The 15,781-nt window shown below is 38.0% G+C and overlaps 1 protein-coding gene across 1 annotated transcript in view; it reads right to left on the reverse strand.

The window, feature by feature from the left end:
• The window catches only part of LOC139733684 (uncharacterized), a 56,158-nt gene extending 43,570 nt beyond the window's left edge, over positions 1-12,588 (reverse strand). Inside the window, exon 1 of the mRNA XM_071644497.1 lies at positions 12,493-12,588. Within this exon, the coding sequence (XP_071500598.1) occupies positions 12,493-12,559 (67 nt within the window). The 5' untranslated portion in view covers positions 12,560-12,588. The remainder of the gene's footprint in view (positions 1-12,492) is intronic.
• Between the last annotated feature and the right edge of the window lie 3,193 nt (positions 12,589-15,781).

Genomic DNA, 15,781 nt, shown 5'->3' on the forward strand with positions numbered 1-15,781 from the left:
TAATCTCTGGCTGGGGGTACAGACTGTTGGTCAAATCACCTCAGAATATCCACAACACGGAAAGCAAAACCCTGGCTTGACTACATGTAGGGTATTTGTCAATGGCAGTTTAATTGCCTTTTTCTTCCTTCTAATGACAAGGTAGGGCCTAATGGTCATATGTCTTGAAAACAAACACATTGTATCAACTGAATATCTGGTAGTGGCTGCTACTGATGTGCCCCTGTCTACATCCAATGTTATGCATACTGCATTTATAGGGTGACAATGAAAAGAAGCCAACCAAGTATCGCTCTCACACATGTACAGTAGGATAGTGGCCTTGCGCCTTGGTTTTAACAAAAAACATGCATACACTGGTAGTGCACATGTACATGTATGAGAGTGGTTTGATGTCTGGCCAGATTAAAACCATTATCGCAATGCATTCAAATCTATGCACATTTTATAAATACAGCACAAAAGAAGTTCTACCAATGTCTGTATCCTCTTGAGACATTTCCCTGTGGCCTTTAAAAAACACAACATTGATTGTTATGCTCAATACACATGTGTACATGAATTCATGGTATCAATACTCTAATTCATCTGTTACAGTGCAATATGAAGAAGAAAAAAAAAACATTGATGTCAATTAGATGCAAATTTTAATAAGACTGCTGGGTAGTGAATTTCTGCTCCCCGTGAAATGTGAGTCACTGCTACTGAGTACTCTGTATCACCATAAATAATTGTTGCTGGAGCCTAGGATAGCTAAAGTGACACTGTAGTATCAGAGAATATCTGATGTTGTCATGGGAACCCTTCTACATTTGCAAGTGGGTGCACAAATTAATCTACCATGTTCAGACCATTGAATGCATACTTTTCCTTTTTCTTTTCTAAAATGTGTGACCACATACTGGTGGGATGTACATATGTACTGTAAAGTGGCATTATTGTGTACCTCTAACATTATTATTTGTATTATGAACAAAGCCAGCCAAGGACAATTCAAGGAAATGTTGACATGTTCCCTCTTGGCAAAAGCAGGAAGATAATGCCAGAAAGTGCAGGAAATGGAACAAAAAAAAAAATGGACAGGAGGCATTCATACCATAATTCAAACAGCACAAGACCTCAAAGTAATTTGATTATCATGTGACCCGTCAGAGAGCAAAGACACATTCTGACTTTCACTATGCTACAATATAGACAGTGTACTCGTGTACATGTGTAAACTGTACCACTGGATGCAAGAAAGGGAATATCCCATAAAGTGGAAAAAAAGGAACAAAAAGACACCACATATAGGATGTTTTACAATTATGTACCTTTAAACCCTGTGAAGGTAAAGTTTCAGATAAAACTTGACCCTTTAATGCTGCAGGCTTTTTGTTAAAATTTATTTGGATATCAAAGTTAAGAATCAGCAGCCTTTTATGAGTATAACTTGTAAAACTTTAATTTTCCTTTCAATTCAAAGTGGTCCTTAAAGGCATTATTTACTATTTGCAAATGAAATGGAAACCCAGCTTTTGTGCTTCAGAATAGTTCTTAAATGTGAGTTAGGGATAGAAACAACGATGTTAAGTATTGTTAAAGATACAAAATGTGAGCAATAGAAAAATTGTTCCTAGAATAAATCGTCTACAGTTATGGTTTATTGAGAAAAATAGGGATACATCTCCTTACATTTCGCCTTTATTGCAAAATTTCTATATGGTAGGATGTTTTGTGATACAACTGACCTACAATGCATCAAATGTGATAACTCCAACATTTTTATATCACTGCTCCCAATGGTAAGCAGTACCTTTATTAACATGAACAAAATGAAAGCCATCTTATTAGATTATTCCCAGTTTGAAAGTTGGGTAAATAAGACAGGGACAATGTCGTGAACCAGAGATATTCCTATCATCCAACATATTATCGACATTATGAATACCCGTGAACCACACTTGAGTATTATGTGGACACACATGATCTGTGGTAGGTTTGACTCGGTGTCATGGCCACGGCGAAGAAAGCAGGCGAACTTACATTACAATGTATTTCTACCCCTTTATAGCAGCCAGGATATCCAAACCTCTACATGGTCTTGAAGTTTTCTACTAATTACTATACAGTGTAGTTGACCAACTACACATGTTCTTTGAGTAAATCTTACTGTGAACGCTAAAAGAATGTGAACATGTATAGCCCTTCACATCGACCATACAATATGTCATGTCAGAAGGTCTACCCATGATAAAAATCTGGGACACATTGTAGCTATGGGAGTTGTGTCACAGACTCACAAAAAATTGTGGGGTACAGAGGTTGTATCCCACGAAATTCTGCAAGCCTTTCTGCCAAAATGTCATTTGAGCACCATGCCACTTGCGACAGGAACGCAGGAAATTGAAGAAGGAACTGCGGACGGAGAGCAGCTGCACTGCATATTCCATTACTTGAAGAAAGCTGTGACTGCAACTGGACTAGGTTTTGGGCACAAACTTCAATTTGCCACAGCATTGACCTGACATAGAATTTGCAGAGTTACATACTGAAGAGAAAAAAAAAAATCAAAGGTAACTTGCAGCTATATGAAATCACAATCTGCTGGCACTAGGTGTACTAATACCAGGTAAATGCTTTTTTCATTTAACATACTTTGTCTTTTGGGTACATTTGTCCATAATGCAATACTATTAAAAGGATGGTAAAGTATTGGTGGAGATGAGAATTGGGCTTTTAACTTTTTCTGAGATACCAAGAAAACACTTATGAAATAGTACAGAGCATACCATTTTAAGAGGAATTCAAAGTTGATTTGATGAAAATCGGGTTTGGAATGACTGAAACATCCAAAAACAAAGTAAAACAAAGCGATCGTAATAAAGTGTGGGTCCCACACTTATTAGAATTGCGCTGTTTTTGATACAGTTGTATCTCAGCCATTTCAAAACCAATTTTCATCAAATAAACGTTGAATTCCTCATGAAATTACATGCTCTTTCATATTTCATAAGAGGTTTCTCATTATCTCACCAAATATTATTAGAAACTAGAAATAAGGTCTCAACCAAAACTATATGATCCCTTTAAGGTACACTTTACCAACACACTCTCCCCATCTTAAAATTTGCACATGATATCCTCACTTCAAACAGCAGCCCTTGATACACTAGGACCCTATGTATACAATGTAGTGTAAACAGCTATAAGCCTACAAACTGCAAAATGATATGGACATAGTGCCCCCTACTAAACTACAGTTTGTACTCAAATTACATCGTCCCATAGTAGGACATGACAGAAGTCATGTAGAAACATGACTATGACACAAGAAGAGACAAATACTACTATTTTGCCATTCACATTTCTTAGAAAACTTATTTTTGTTACTTTCTATTAAGTTTTACCAAATACACACTGTATTTGCTGATCCAAAGAGAGCACTAGATCATTGAATTTCAATTCTAAAAATAAAAAAGCTCCCTCATCTGGGTATTAAAATTCTGCTTAATTGAGTGTATTCCCAGAACACTGAACAGTATGTTCTTACCCCCAAGGAATAAATTTCTGCCCACATAAACCATAAAGCCATGTCTGGGCCTAATGGTTAAGTATTCTCACAGCATGCTTTCCAAACAGTTAATAAATTATATATTGTGTACCGGTACAGTCCTGTACATGTATACTAAAGAGCAAATGGAGAAAAAAAAAAATCCAGTTTGATAGGCATACAAGTGTATACTGAGTACATATCGTATGCTATGCCCACAAATTAATAGGCTGCCATACCCGTAGTCCAATAGCCACTGACATTGGAAGTCGCTTCCATTGAGCATGATGGGTAAACAGACAGCTATTGACAAATGTTGTGCAAACATTCCTTGTCACTCCAAATATCTGAAGTTAAGTGACCCCTAATACGGTCTGCACAATGCTGTACCAGGCAGAGATGTGTAATGTCACTGACCTTCTTTTACACAATTTAAGGTGGAGCTTGATGAAGTACAATGGGACAAGATAAAGACTGGGGCAATTATGCAGTCTTTTGACCTGTGCCATAAAGACAAATTTATGCATCATGCACATACTGGTAGCATGGCCGGCGGAACAGATTTGTGCACCATATAAAGGAATACATGAGGTGTCATCACTTTTGGCCCCCCCCCCCCCCCACTATTTTTCTAACCCTGAAATGGCACTACAAAGAAATAGATAGAGATCTTCAAGTGTGAGCGTGGTAAGGTTATGTTTTTACGCTGAAGACCCTTTTTTTTTGCTTGCCTGCTGAAGAAACCCAGAAGTGGAAGTGGACAGATGAGCTGAAGACATTTTTTTTTTTTGCTTGTTAGCTCATTAAACCCAGAAGTGTCCTCCCCCCCCCCCCCCCCCCCCCACTTTTGGAAACCCTCCGCCGGCCCTGTGGTACATGTATGTGTGCTTAACACTGTATGCAAGCAGTTGTATGCCATGTCAATATCGCACATAATTTGCAGGGGTTTACGCTATTTTTGTGAAGTTTGTGAGATGGGTGCTATTCATATATTCAACAACACGCAAAAATATTATACTCTCATCTGGATATGAATGCAACATGCACACATACACATACTGGTACACAGTACACAAAAACAAGGTGTGTAATGATACTGTTTAGTACAAGTGTAGTTGGCGTAAGTCTTGACGTGCCTAATGTGTGCATTTATAAACAAGCACATTTCATCCGAAAAACAAAGTGACTGATACGGTAACAATTTTTCCATCCATTGCTGTACTCCATGTTCACAAACTGTTAAAGCGCTCGCAAAAATGTCAGGAAGTCTCGATTCGCGAAAAATTTGACTTGCCAAATACGTATTTTTAATACATGTAGTGCAGCTGTATTATAACATATTAGTGGAAAAATGAGCAAAGAAAATGTGATTCCAGCAGGAAATGCAAACAGAAGGAAACTGACCAGATATGAATATAATTTGTATCATAGTGGAAAAATGAGCAAAGAATTCCAATGGAATCCCATTTTCTTTGCTCATTTTTCCATCAATATAGTATATATGGCGTACTACAGTATGTAGTTAGTATACAGGGAACTCACAATGGATGTTTTGATCAGGTTTCACAATGCCGCTGCAGGAAATTCACAGCCTGGGGAGTTACAGTTGTAGTTGTACAGTCAGTGGGTACGTCAGGCATATCACGAGGCCCAGACATCTGCTACACAACACAGTCTTGCCAAACTAATCTTTCTACACCCATTATGCACCACTATCCAGCACTTGGCAATGGTCCCAACGCATTCACTGCAGTATTATATGCATACTACAGAGAAAGTGAGGTCCAGTTTTTCAATGCAGCAGAATGCAATAGGTGAAAAGAAATTTATGCAGTGCACTGTATCCGTATGCCTTGAACACAGTCTTATTCAGGGGGTAAAGAATCCTAATTACCCTTCTTTACAACAGACACAGTGAAGCTCAGATCTTGTCTTAGAGATTTAGAGATTTGGGTTCTTTTCTTCCTCTGGAGATAATGGTTCTTTCCATAAAGCCTAAACCATGACTTCCTTCTCTCACTACCACATCTCATTCATAGGGTGCAAAACAGACTAATTGGGATTTCCTCTGCATCTTGCGGGGAGAGGAGTCTGAAATCTTAATAGCCAGGTCCGCGCCAGTGAACATCCCTCATGTTTTCGGCTCACTGGATCACGGGTTTGGATGGTTGGCTGATGACTTTTAGAGATTTCTCAAGCATTCTTTGAGATGCAAAGTGAACTTTAAAACAACATTTGTTTACAGGGTACACTCTGGGTTGAATTCCTGCTGTATTGATAGGAAAATACTGCAGGAATGATCCAATACACCTCATTATACTTCAGAATGGAGAAAAAAAAATGGTGTTATGCCAATTGAATGCCTCTGGGTGTCAGAGTCACATATTCATGTGTGCATTGAGCTGCATTTTACCAATGTATACATTACCTCAAATTGCCAAGTAAAGAAAATATGTGTAGTCCATGTCAACAAAATGTAAATGGACATGGTCCATAAAACTTTGAAAATCATTCGACCTACAACTTGGGTAAATAAGACAACTGCCAAGAATTTGACTTTGAATACCGTAAAGTTCCGTGTATAAGACGCACTATTTTTTCGTCGGAAAACGTTGAAAATCGGGGGTGCGTCGTATACACGGGTACAGTCGAATCACGGAAAAAAAATCTGTCATGTACACCCAATTTTATAAGGCCAACTTGGGGCCATGTATGCCCATCGACGTTTGGAAGGTAAGCAATCACTAAAACTTGCGGATAAAAGAGCGATCTTTCAATCTGGACACACACAAAAGCTGCAAATACGAGATAAACTTACATCGGCCTTGTGCAGTAACGATGTATCAATCTGGCCATAGACAACAGCTGTAACAGCACTGCTGTACATGCTACCGATGTCAGTCTACCAAGCTACCAACAGCCAACCTAGTAGCTGGAATACGCGATGTACAGGTATCATTACTAAATTACCGATACCGGGTACCGTAAAACTTATCAATGTGCTAGTATCAATATGGCCATAGACAAAAGCTGTAAAATACGGAGTAGGATCGACACTATGTCACCGTAAATATGAACGATGTGTGAAGCATGCATGCATATCTATGTCGTTCGTTTGCTCTTTATTTCACGAGTGCGAAGCCAGCTAGGATACCATAGCTACACTGTAGCTAGCTAGCTAGCTAGCATGCAAGCCTTTGGCAAAGGCAGCAGCTGCAGAGAGGCTTTTGCAATGGACTCGCGTGCACACAGCGATCGGATCGAAGCGCGCTTGCCCGTTGCGCGCTGTGTGTGCAAGTCCATTGCTCTCTGTGAGCGTGTGCTGAAATTATAGCGAGCTGCCTTTTGCAAAAGGCTAGCACTGTGCATACAAGCATGGTACAAGAGACACACATGTTACTGGTAACAGTGCATGAGTGTAATTACCGTACGCACCGTACGTCTTGCCGTATGATCCCTCTGCTACACTTGTTGATGTTTTTCTTATTTTTCGTAATGAACCTTCCAGTCTGACATGCGTCAATAAGCGAGACACCCTCTGCTATGTATGACAGCAAAGATCGTACTGTACACTCATGAGTACGATATGCATGACACATGTACCATGATTGAAAGGCGAAACAATAGCAAGTGAGTACCGAGACAAGTCTCGCATTTTGCGTCTTCCATATTTTGTTGATGTCCGATGAATACCGTTAAAAGAAAATATAAAAGGAAACGAAAAATAGAGCAAATACATGCTGCATTCTAGGGAAATTTTGAGCTGAAATAATATGTATGACACACGCAATATTTGCGTGGACATTTTCGTGTTTTTTTTTTTTTTTAATTTTAGGTCCGAAATTAGGGGTGCGTCTTATACACGGGTGCGTCTTATACACGGAACTTTACGGTACCCTTTGACCCTAATACTGCACATAATGGTAATTACAGACTGTATACTGTGTTCTAATTTTAGGCACCCTGTCATACTGTACTTGTACTTCATCCATCCATGCACAAGGGTATTCAATACACAATTTCTTGTGATGAATTGTTTTATACACAGTCTGTCAATACTAATAGTGTTTACTGGTGGGTCTCCTTACAGCACTGGGTATTCCCTCTATTCCGGTCCATCTTGTGCTCTAAAAACTTTTGATATTGGTTGAACATTTCTCTTTGATTTCATCCAATATTGTCATTCTTATCAAAGTTTTCTAAATCATTTCAAACCTACATAAGTATACAAAACATGCTGAAATTCTAATATGAGTCTAGAAAGGCAGTTACAGTGTACATTGTAGGTGAACAAAATGAAAATTTCATAGGAACATCAGGACAATGCCAATTAGTCATTGTCTCTGAAGGCCTACACGATTTCATCAATTCCTCCCTCCCCCCATGAAAAAAAATAATAATAATTAAAAAAAATCACGTTCATGGGAATCAGCTCCCTGAAATGTTTACAGATCTATCTACCTCAAAGTTTAGCATTCATTCATATCCTACCCATCATGCAAAAGATTAGTATTTGGAAAATCCTTGACACTCATCATAGCTCAAAAGTCTACATTGTAATTTGTATCATCATGGTCCTGATCTGGAACGCATTGACTGATGATCTCAGATGCAGTTCTTCTCTACAATGTTTAACCTACAAAAAAAAAAAACAAACAAAAAAAAACAAACAAACAAACAAAAAAAATATATCTTTGACAAGCAATATGTGTATCTTTCGAATTAGAAATTTCCTCACCAATTGATTTCACCCCTCCCCCCCCCCCCCCCCAACATAACTATTGGTTCACTGTGACACTTCTGGGGGAAAATTTATTGATTTTGATTTCTTTATGTTTCTAGACTCCTAAACACTGCATACTGAGGTTTATCTTCTCGTCTCTCAACTTTTTTTTTCTTTGGGAATCCCCTTCCTTGTCCCTTTTTTTCGTTTCTGTATTGTTATGGATTCCCCTTGTGTTGTCCTCCTTGGTCAAATGACTTAAATGTAGTATACTTGAAGTTCATGAATACATGTATAACTAGAAAAGTACTCTGAGAGCGCAGACCTCCGCCAAGCATGCAGCTCATTTCCACCACTGATCTTGTTCTTCCATAGAGATATCAGTGATTTCCACCCATACGTATGATAGGCACCATGCTGAAAGTGTTTATAGTGTGCTGAAAGTTGCCCGATTTCCCAATATAGAAGCCTTTGTTACGTCATAAACCCTCAGCTGCACGGCGCACCTCGCCCTAGCAGAAACTAGAGCACACACTTAAGTGCGCGCATGCAAACCTCAAATACGCGCAGCCTGAACTCCTAAGTTCATTTGTACAACGTTGTACCTGTCAAAATACCAACAATCCTTTATAAATTCCCCCAAATTCTCGGATCACTACCAAAAGTTAATCGTTAGGTACTTGTGTCATTCTCAACCTTTCCTGCAAGTTTCATCCCAATCTGTTAACTACTTTTTGAGTTATTATGCACACAGACAAACTAACTAACTAACTAACGAACGAACAAACGAACGAACAAACACACAAACCAACGGTAACGGTAACGTACAAATAACTTTAAAAAGTAGATATCAAGTCAACCTTGGCGGAGGTAATAATGTGAGTATGTGTCTTGTTACTTCAGTTGAAAATAGGGAGAAGTATAACAAAGCATAATGCCCAGAGGCCATTATCCACGTCAAACCAATTACTTATCACTAATGGTCTTCTCCACCTATTCCATATTAAAGGGATAGTATAGTATTGATGGAGATGAGGATTGGGCTTTTAACTTTCTGCAAGATACCAAGAAAACCACTTATGAAATAATACAGAGCATATGTATGTACCATTGGTTTCTCATTACAATTATACAGAGCATATCATATCAACTTTGAATTCTTAGAAGAATTCAAAGTTTATATGATGAGAATCAGCTTTTGAATGGCTGAGACATCCCAAAACAAAGTAAAATCAAAGCAATCTTAATTCAAGGTGGGTCCTACCTTTTATTAGGATCGCTCTGTTTTGAACATTTCAGCCATTTCAAAACCAATTTTTATCAAATAAACATTGAATCGCTCTTGGAATTGCATGCTCTTTCACATTTCATTGATCTCATTATTTCACCAAAAAATGTTACAAACCTGAAGTTAGGTCTCAACCAAAACTATATGAGCCCTTTAATACACTGTTGTATATCATGAAAATCAGGTACAGTATGGCTGGATGTATATTATTCATGTCACAGATCTATACTTATGAGTACTCTTGCTTCAATATTTTCACGTGAAAATATTTGATTTTGTCATAATGACTTCTTTCATACAAGAGAAGAAATAAAACAAACTGAAACTGAAACAATGAGGTGGTTTCTCTTAACAGCAAGGTACTTAACTGTATGTACTCATACTACACATAGACCTCTCCTCCCATTCACTTGTATACTTTTGATTCTACAGCCATCATGAAAGCTGAAGTGGAAGTATACTGACGGCCATCAAAGACATCCGTTTATATTCAAATTCAAAATCAATAGTGCAACCAAAGTGCAAAACTGCTTTTATGTTTCATAAACCACGGTCACTATTTCACAGAGTAGCATACCACTCTCATTACTCAAATGTCAACAATAGAAACTGTCAGCCCGATATGGTATTGTAGAAGAGTCGAAGTGTATTCATATACATGTAAGAGAGTCCCCTCATCAAATATTTAAGACCTGGGGATTGGCAGTTTGCGTACTTGATAAATATCAAAATTTCATTATCTGAACAAATGAAGTATATATCAGGTACAGTGCTGTATATTAATTTTGGAACCAAATTTCAACTTTGTTGTAAGAAAGTTTTGTTAAAATACTGTTTGTTTTAATGGGAGTACACTGTATTGACAACTCATATTCTGTCATGGAGGTTTTTATACGAGTTGATAACATTTTTACTCATATTCAAGTAAAAGGCATCATTTCTTTTCTTATCTTTTTAATACCGAAAAGAGTCCTCCGAAGTCTACAGACTCAAAACATGCAAAACATCAAACTAGTGAGAAGCTTTCAAATTGCTCTCTTTGTATGGACTTATACTTGTATTTATCAAAAGGTGGTTAAATTAAATGAAAAGACAGCGTACATGACCATCTCTGCTTAACAGGCAGACACAGCACTATTAAAAACTTTTGATTCCTGTGTGATGACAAAATGACTAGGTCTTTGTCACAGGGCTATCATAACAATATGTTCTAGGTGTCTTTTTCTTAATTTTGTCACTATTTTTGAGATATCACATCTCCTTCTTCTTGATTGGGTGCATGGTATTAGACTTTAATACTTCTCTCTTCAATTCTTCAATTATAAAAGATAGAATGTGTTAGTATGTGTACAAATTTAAAAAAAAAATAATTTGGTTTAGGAACACTTCATGAAAAACATCGAATATTTGTGGCATTTTAATAGGCAACAACGGTTTGAAAAATGTTTTAATCTTTAGAACTTTATCAAGTCAAGGGAATATTGAAGTGGTGACCTCAAAGTCACAACGTAAGACAACATATAAAAATCACCTGCATTTCAAGACATATACATTACTATCATTTCCACACTAAGTGTATATTACTCTTCTTGAGAATGAGACTGAGAATGCGGTAATGCTCAGTAATTCTTTTGCTACCTCATTCCATGTATTTTCTCCTTTAAATAGAAATACTTTATACATCAATGCCCTCCTTTCATATGAGAATTGCTGCATAAAAAGGCTTTGCATTTTTTTATTCAAGTTTAGAAGGAGAGAGCGAGACAGAGCAAAATAGAAAAAAAAATTGTAATGGAAGAGATATTCCTCAATTTATATCTTCCAGAATCGAACAGGTGTATTTTCCCACAGTTGTTGCAGGGTAGGCCCCACGTTTAAGTTAGTCTGGTGAATTGTGTTCACATCAAATGACTGACTCCTATTAGAGCGCTTGTTTGTTCTCCTTTCTTCACAAGAATAAACTGCAATATGTACATTGCATATGGGTAATTCCATGAAGTTGGGGCAGTGTCCATGTAGCATCGTGATATTTGAAAAATACATTTCAGCATAACTCAATATTAATTATGCTATACATTTATTGTTTGTAGGCTTTACATTTGCATTGAGGCCACACATTTTCCTGGAAATTTTGTGCCATTCAGACTCAATTTTGATGAAGTTATTAAACAATATGTAACGGTGTCCTGTAGCATCGTGACGTGTCCATGTAGCATCGTGAAATTTTAACATTTGGTCCTAAGAGACAAATTATGGCAATTAGCGTGACCAAAATTTGATGCAATATGCATATTCACTAGATTAGTCAGATAGCTAAATATCTCAAATTTCCTGTACACAGTTTTCATTTTAAAAGAAAATTACAAAATGTATCACGATGCTACGCGGTGTCCTTTTTTGTTACATTTGGTGGACACCGTGTAGCATAGTGACACATTGTGTAATTTTCTTGTAAAAGTAAAACTGTGGAAAATAGAGTTAAGATATTTAGCTATCTGACTAATATAGTAATTATGCATATTATATCAAATTTTGGTCAAGCTAATTGCATAAATTTGTCTATTAGGACCAGATTTTAACTATCACGATGCTACATGGACACGTCACGATGCTACAGGACACCGTTACATTTTTTTAAAATAACTTCATCAAAATTGAGTCTGAATGGCACAAAATTTCCAGGAAAATGTATGGTCTCAATACAAATGTAAAGCCTATAAAGAATATATGTATAGCATAATTAGTATTGAGTTATGCTAAAATGTAACACTTTGTGCCCCAACTTCACGGAATTACCCATATGCACACACAGTAGTATACACACACACTCTCTCTCTCTGCTACTGGCACCCAAGAAATTGAATGAAAAAGGCACTGAGCATCGGAGAATACTAGTAAACTGAAGCATTCTAAACTCATCTGCCATGTTGAGGTTATGCCAAAGCCTACCTTCATTTTGCTCGAACTCATCTAACACGCGATCGAGGTCATCGGCTGCAGCCAGGAAGGAGTCCATTTTCTCGGCTTTTCCCCCCTCGACCTTTCGCCCCGTTAATATCCGACGGAAGAATTCGGGGGCTTCACTACACCGGCGGCGGGTGGAGTTGGGCCACCACGGTGCCGCATGCAAGGACTGGGGAGTGGGTGTGAGCAAGCAGGCAGGCAGGCAGGCAGGCTGGGGCCACAGACGAGTAGGCAGCAAGCAAAATAGAGGACTGCGATGAAGCACGAAGCATTTGGTTGGAAACAACAGTCAGGGTGTCAACCCAGTGGGTGTGACTCTCAGAGCCACCATTCAACGCTGATGGGCGGAGAAACAGGAAAACATAAAAAGGGATGAAAGTTTTATATAAAGATAAGCCACTGATATCCTTGTCAAATTAACAAAACATGACACTGAAATGTGATGTCACAGTGCCAGGACTGAAAGATGAAACCTAATCATCAGCAAATTTCACATCATTTGGATAGGATACATTTTTTAACTTGAATGTTGTGTTCTCAATTCTATCATTATTTTGTAAAAGTCTGTTCCGAGATTGTTGTTCTTGACATTGAAACTTTATTGACAACTGATGACTTTTTTGTTCTGGCTTTTCAGAAATTCAAGGTGTGACAAGGTATATTTCATCAGATGTGCACTGGCATCAAATTTCTCAGTTGTTGTTGTTGTTTTTTTTTTTCATTGGTAATAACACTCAGAAAGATTCTGTTGTGATTGGAATGCTTTAAAAAGTATATCAAGTCCAATCTCCAATCTCTTCCTTTAAAATGATGACATCATTATCATAAGACATAAACATGCTCAATGAAGAAGTCACTTGTTAATGTGTCATTCAAAGATGCATACACTGAAAAAAGCCTTCCATGATTTGCAGATCATTTTATGTACCATTGTAAATGGTGGAATACAATTTTTTATCACCATCACTAGTGATAGAAGTATTGATGTGTACCATTTCCAGTAAAATTATGATGATGCTAAACAGCATTTATGTAGCATCATTTGCATACACGCATTCTCATCAAGTGTATGCATTACCTTTAAAATATCTTGGAATGAAAAAACAGGGTATGAGGACACACATGGGTTATGTAATGTGACTAAAACTACAAAGTCAGTAATACAAGTAGTGACGGCAAGCCAGTTGTCTAACTGCATGCATCTTCTAGAGAACAAGAGTGTACAGTGTTCTACAGCGGAGGACTACAGACTTGCAAATGATTGGGAAAAATCAACATCTACAAAGAAAGACAGTGCACATTTCACAATCCATGCAGAAAATACAAGTCCCGTCAGATCTACAATGTACTTCACTTTCTAGCAGCGTTTCATCCCTTCAATAAGGTGAAAGAATAAAAAAGGCAGGGGGTATTTGATTGAGAATGAAAAAGTTGGCCTTTATTTTTAATCCATAGGACAGAAAGAATGACAATCACAAAAAAAATCAACAACAACAGAGCACACAAACACTTTAATAAGTTAGCCAGAGCGCATTGATGTGCTTTGCAGACTATTATTAACCCGGTCACTGGATACATTTTTTCCAACCAGCACTAACAGTGCTCACTCTCCACTCCCTGGGGAGCATTCCAGCCAGTCGCAGCCATTTTACAGGTGCGCACATACAACTGATCAACCAACATATAAACATTCTCATCCTACCGGGTACCCATTATACTCTTGGGTGGAAGGCAGCAATGCGGACAAAGTGTCTTGCTGTAGGGGCAAATGTGTCGGGCTTCGCATGGGCTCGAACCCATTAGTATTTAGTCTAATAGTTAGTCCCACATACAATGTATTTAATACATTGTATTGAATACATAAATAATTTTGAATACAAAAATAATACTTTTATTGGCAATATAAAGACATGATTTATTTTCAAATGTAGTAGACAGTTCATATAGAACTAAAGCATGTACTCTCTTTTTTTTTATTCATGCTGTTTTGACTTTTTCTCAGACTTCTTTATAGCTCAATACTTTTTGTAACCAAGAGATACCACTGAACACATGATGCCTGATTATGTGTATGTACAACTGTGTACAAGGTGTAGAAGGTTTGTTGCACTCCCATTGTTCTACTCTAATGACACTATACTGTAAGTGGCATTGCCATATTGCAGGTCAATTACAGTAGTTAGCATGCTGTAAATCACTAAATGATATTTTCACACAATTTTTTTTTTTTTTTTTTGGCGCTAAGCGGCACAGAATCACATGCATTGTTGGGTTCCTGAATTTGCATTGCACAACTGCTTTTATACTCGTTTTCAATTTTCATCCATTCACAGACAAGTTGTGCTGCCCGAACCATTCCTCCACGGACTGCACAGGAACTACACAGTACACTCGCGCTAAGATGAATACTAGGGCATGCATACACACATTCACACACACACACACACACTCACATCACACATCCTTCATGTGTCCTCCATTTCTTTAAGCTGCCCACTCTCTCAGACCACTGATCACCGTTGTTTAATACATCAAGCATTTCTGCCTCAAATTTTGATATCATCACCTCTTTCCACGCCGATCGAACTTTGGGTTTGGCCTACAGTCAGTTTGCAGGCCCTATATTGTACAAGTGGGAATTTTTTCGCAGTAAGGAAATTTTTGCGCATTTTGCGCTACCAGAAACTGGCGCGAAAATAAAAGTACATAAATATTTTTTTCTTGTGATATATTAATTATGCAACACTATCTAATCTAATGTTTTGATAGCATGGACTTGAAAACATGCAGAAATCATTATAGGGGGCCTACCCGGCCAAGTGCGAAAAATTACTCTCGTAGAAAATAACCACTTTTACAGTATAGAATCTAGACAGAAAAAATTTGTCTGTCAGGAGGAGTCTTTTATCATTTTTTGACTTTGTCGGCTCTCCTCAGCTCCGTATAGGAGGTGATCCATGAAGCCAGACACAGTCTCCGCGGAACATATCCCCGACGACCAGATACAAACGTTACAGACCGATCTTTCGGTCAATATAGAATCTAGCTCTGAAACATTTCCACAAGAATAACGTTACACATTTTTATACTGCACATCGACAGGGAGTGACATGGTCATGATGTAACCGCAGCAGCGACCCCAATACGTACCATGTACATCGCCCTGCGCCGGGGTTAGGTCATGATGTAACTGCGACAGCCGCCACACCTGCGTGTGGCGGCTACGCAGGTGGCGGCTGCGCCGTGCTCCCATAAAAGATCTTCATGTTGAACA

The sequence above is a fragment of the Diadema antillarum genome, unplaced genomic scaffold (assembly GCF_040938485.1).
Source record: "Diadema antillarum isolate AM-2024a unplaced genomic scaffold, OU_Dant_1.0 seq00000486_RagTag, whole genome shotgun sequence".
NCBI lineage: Eukaryota > Metazoa > Echinodermata > Echinoidea > Diadematoida > Diadematidae > Diadema > Diadema antillarum.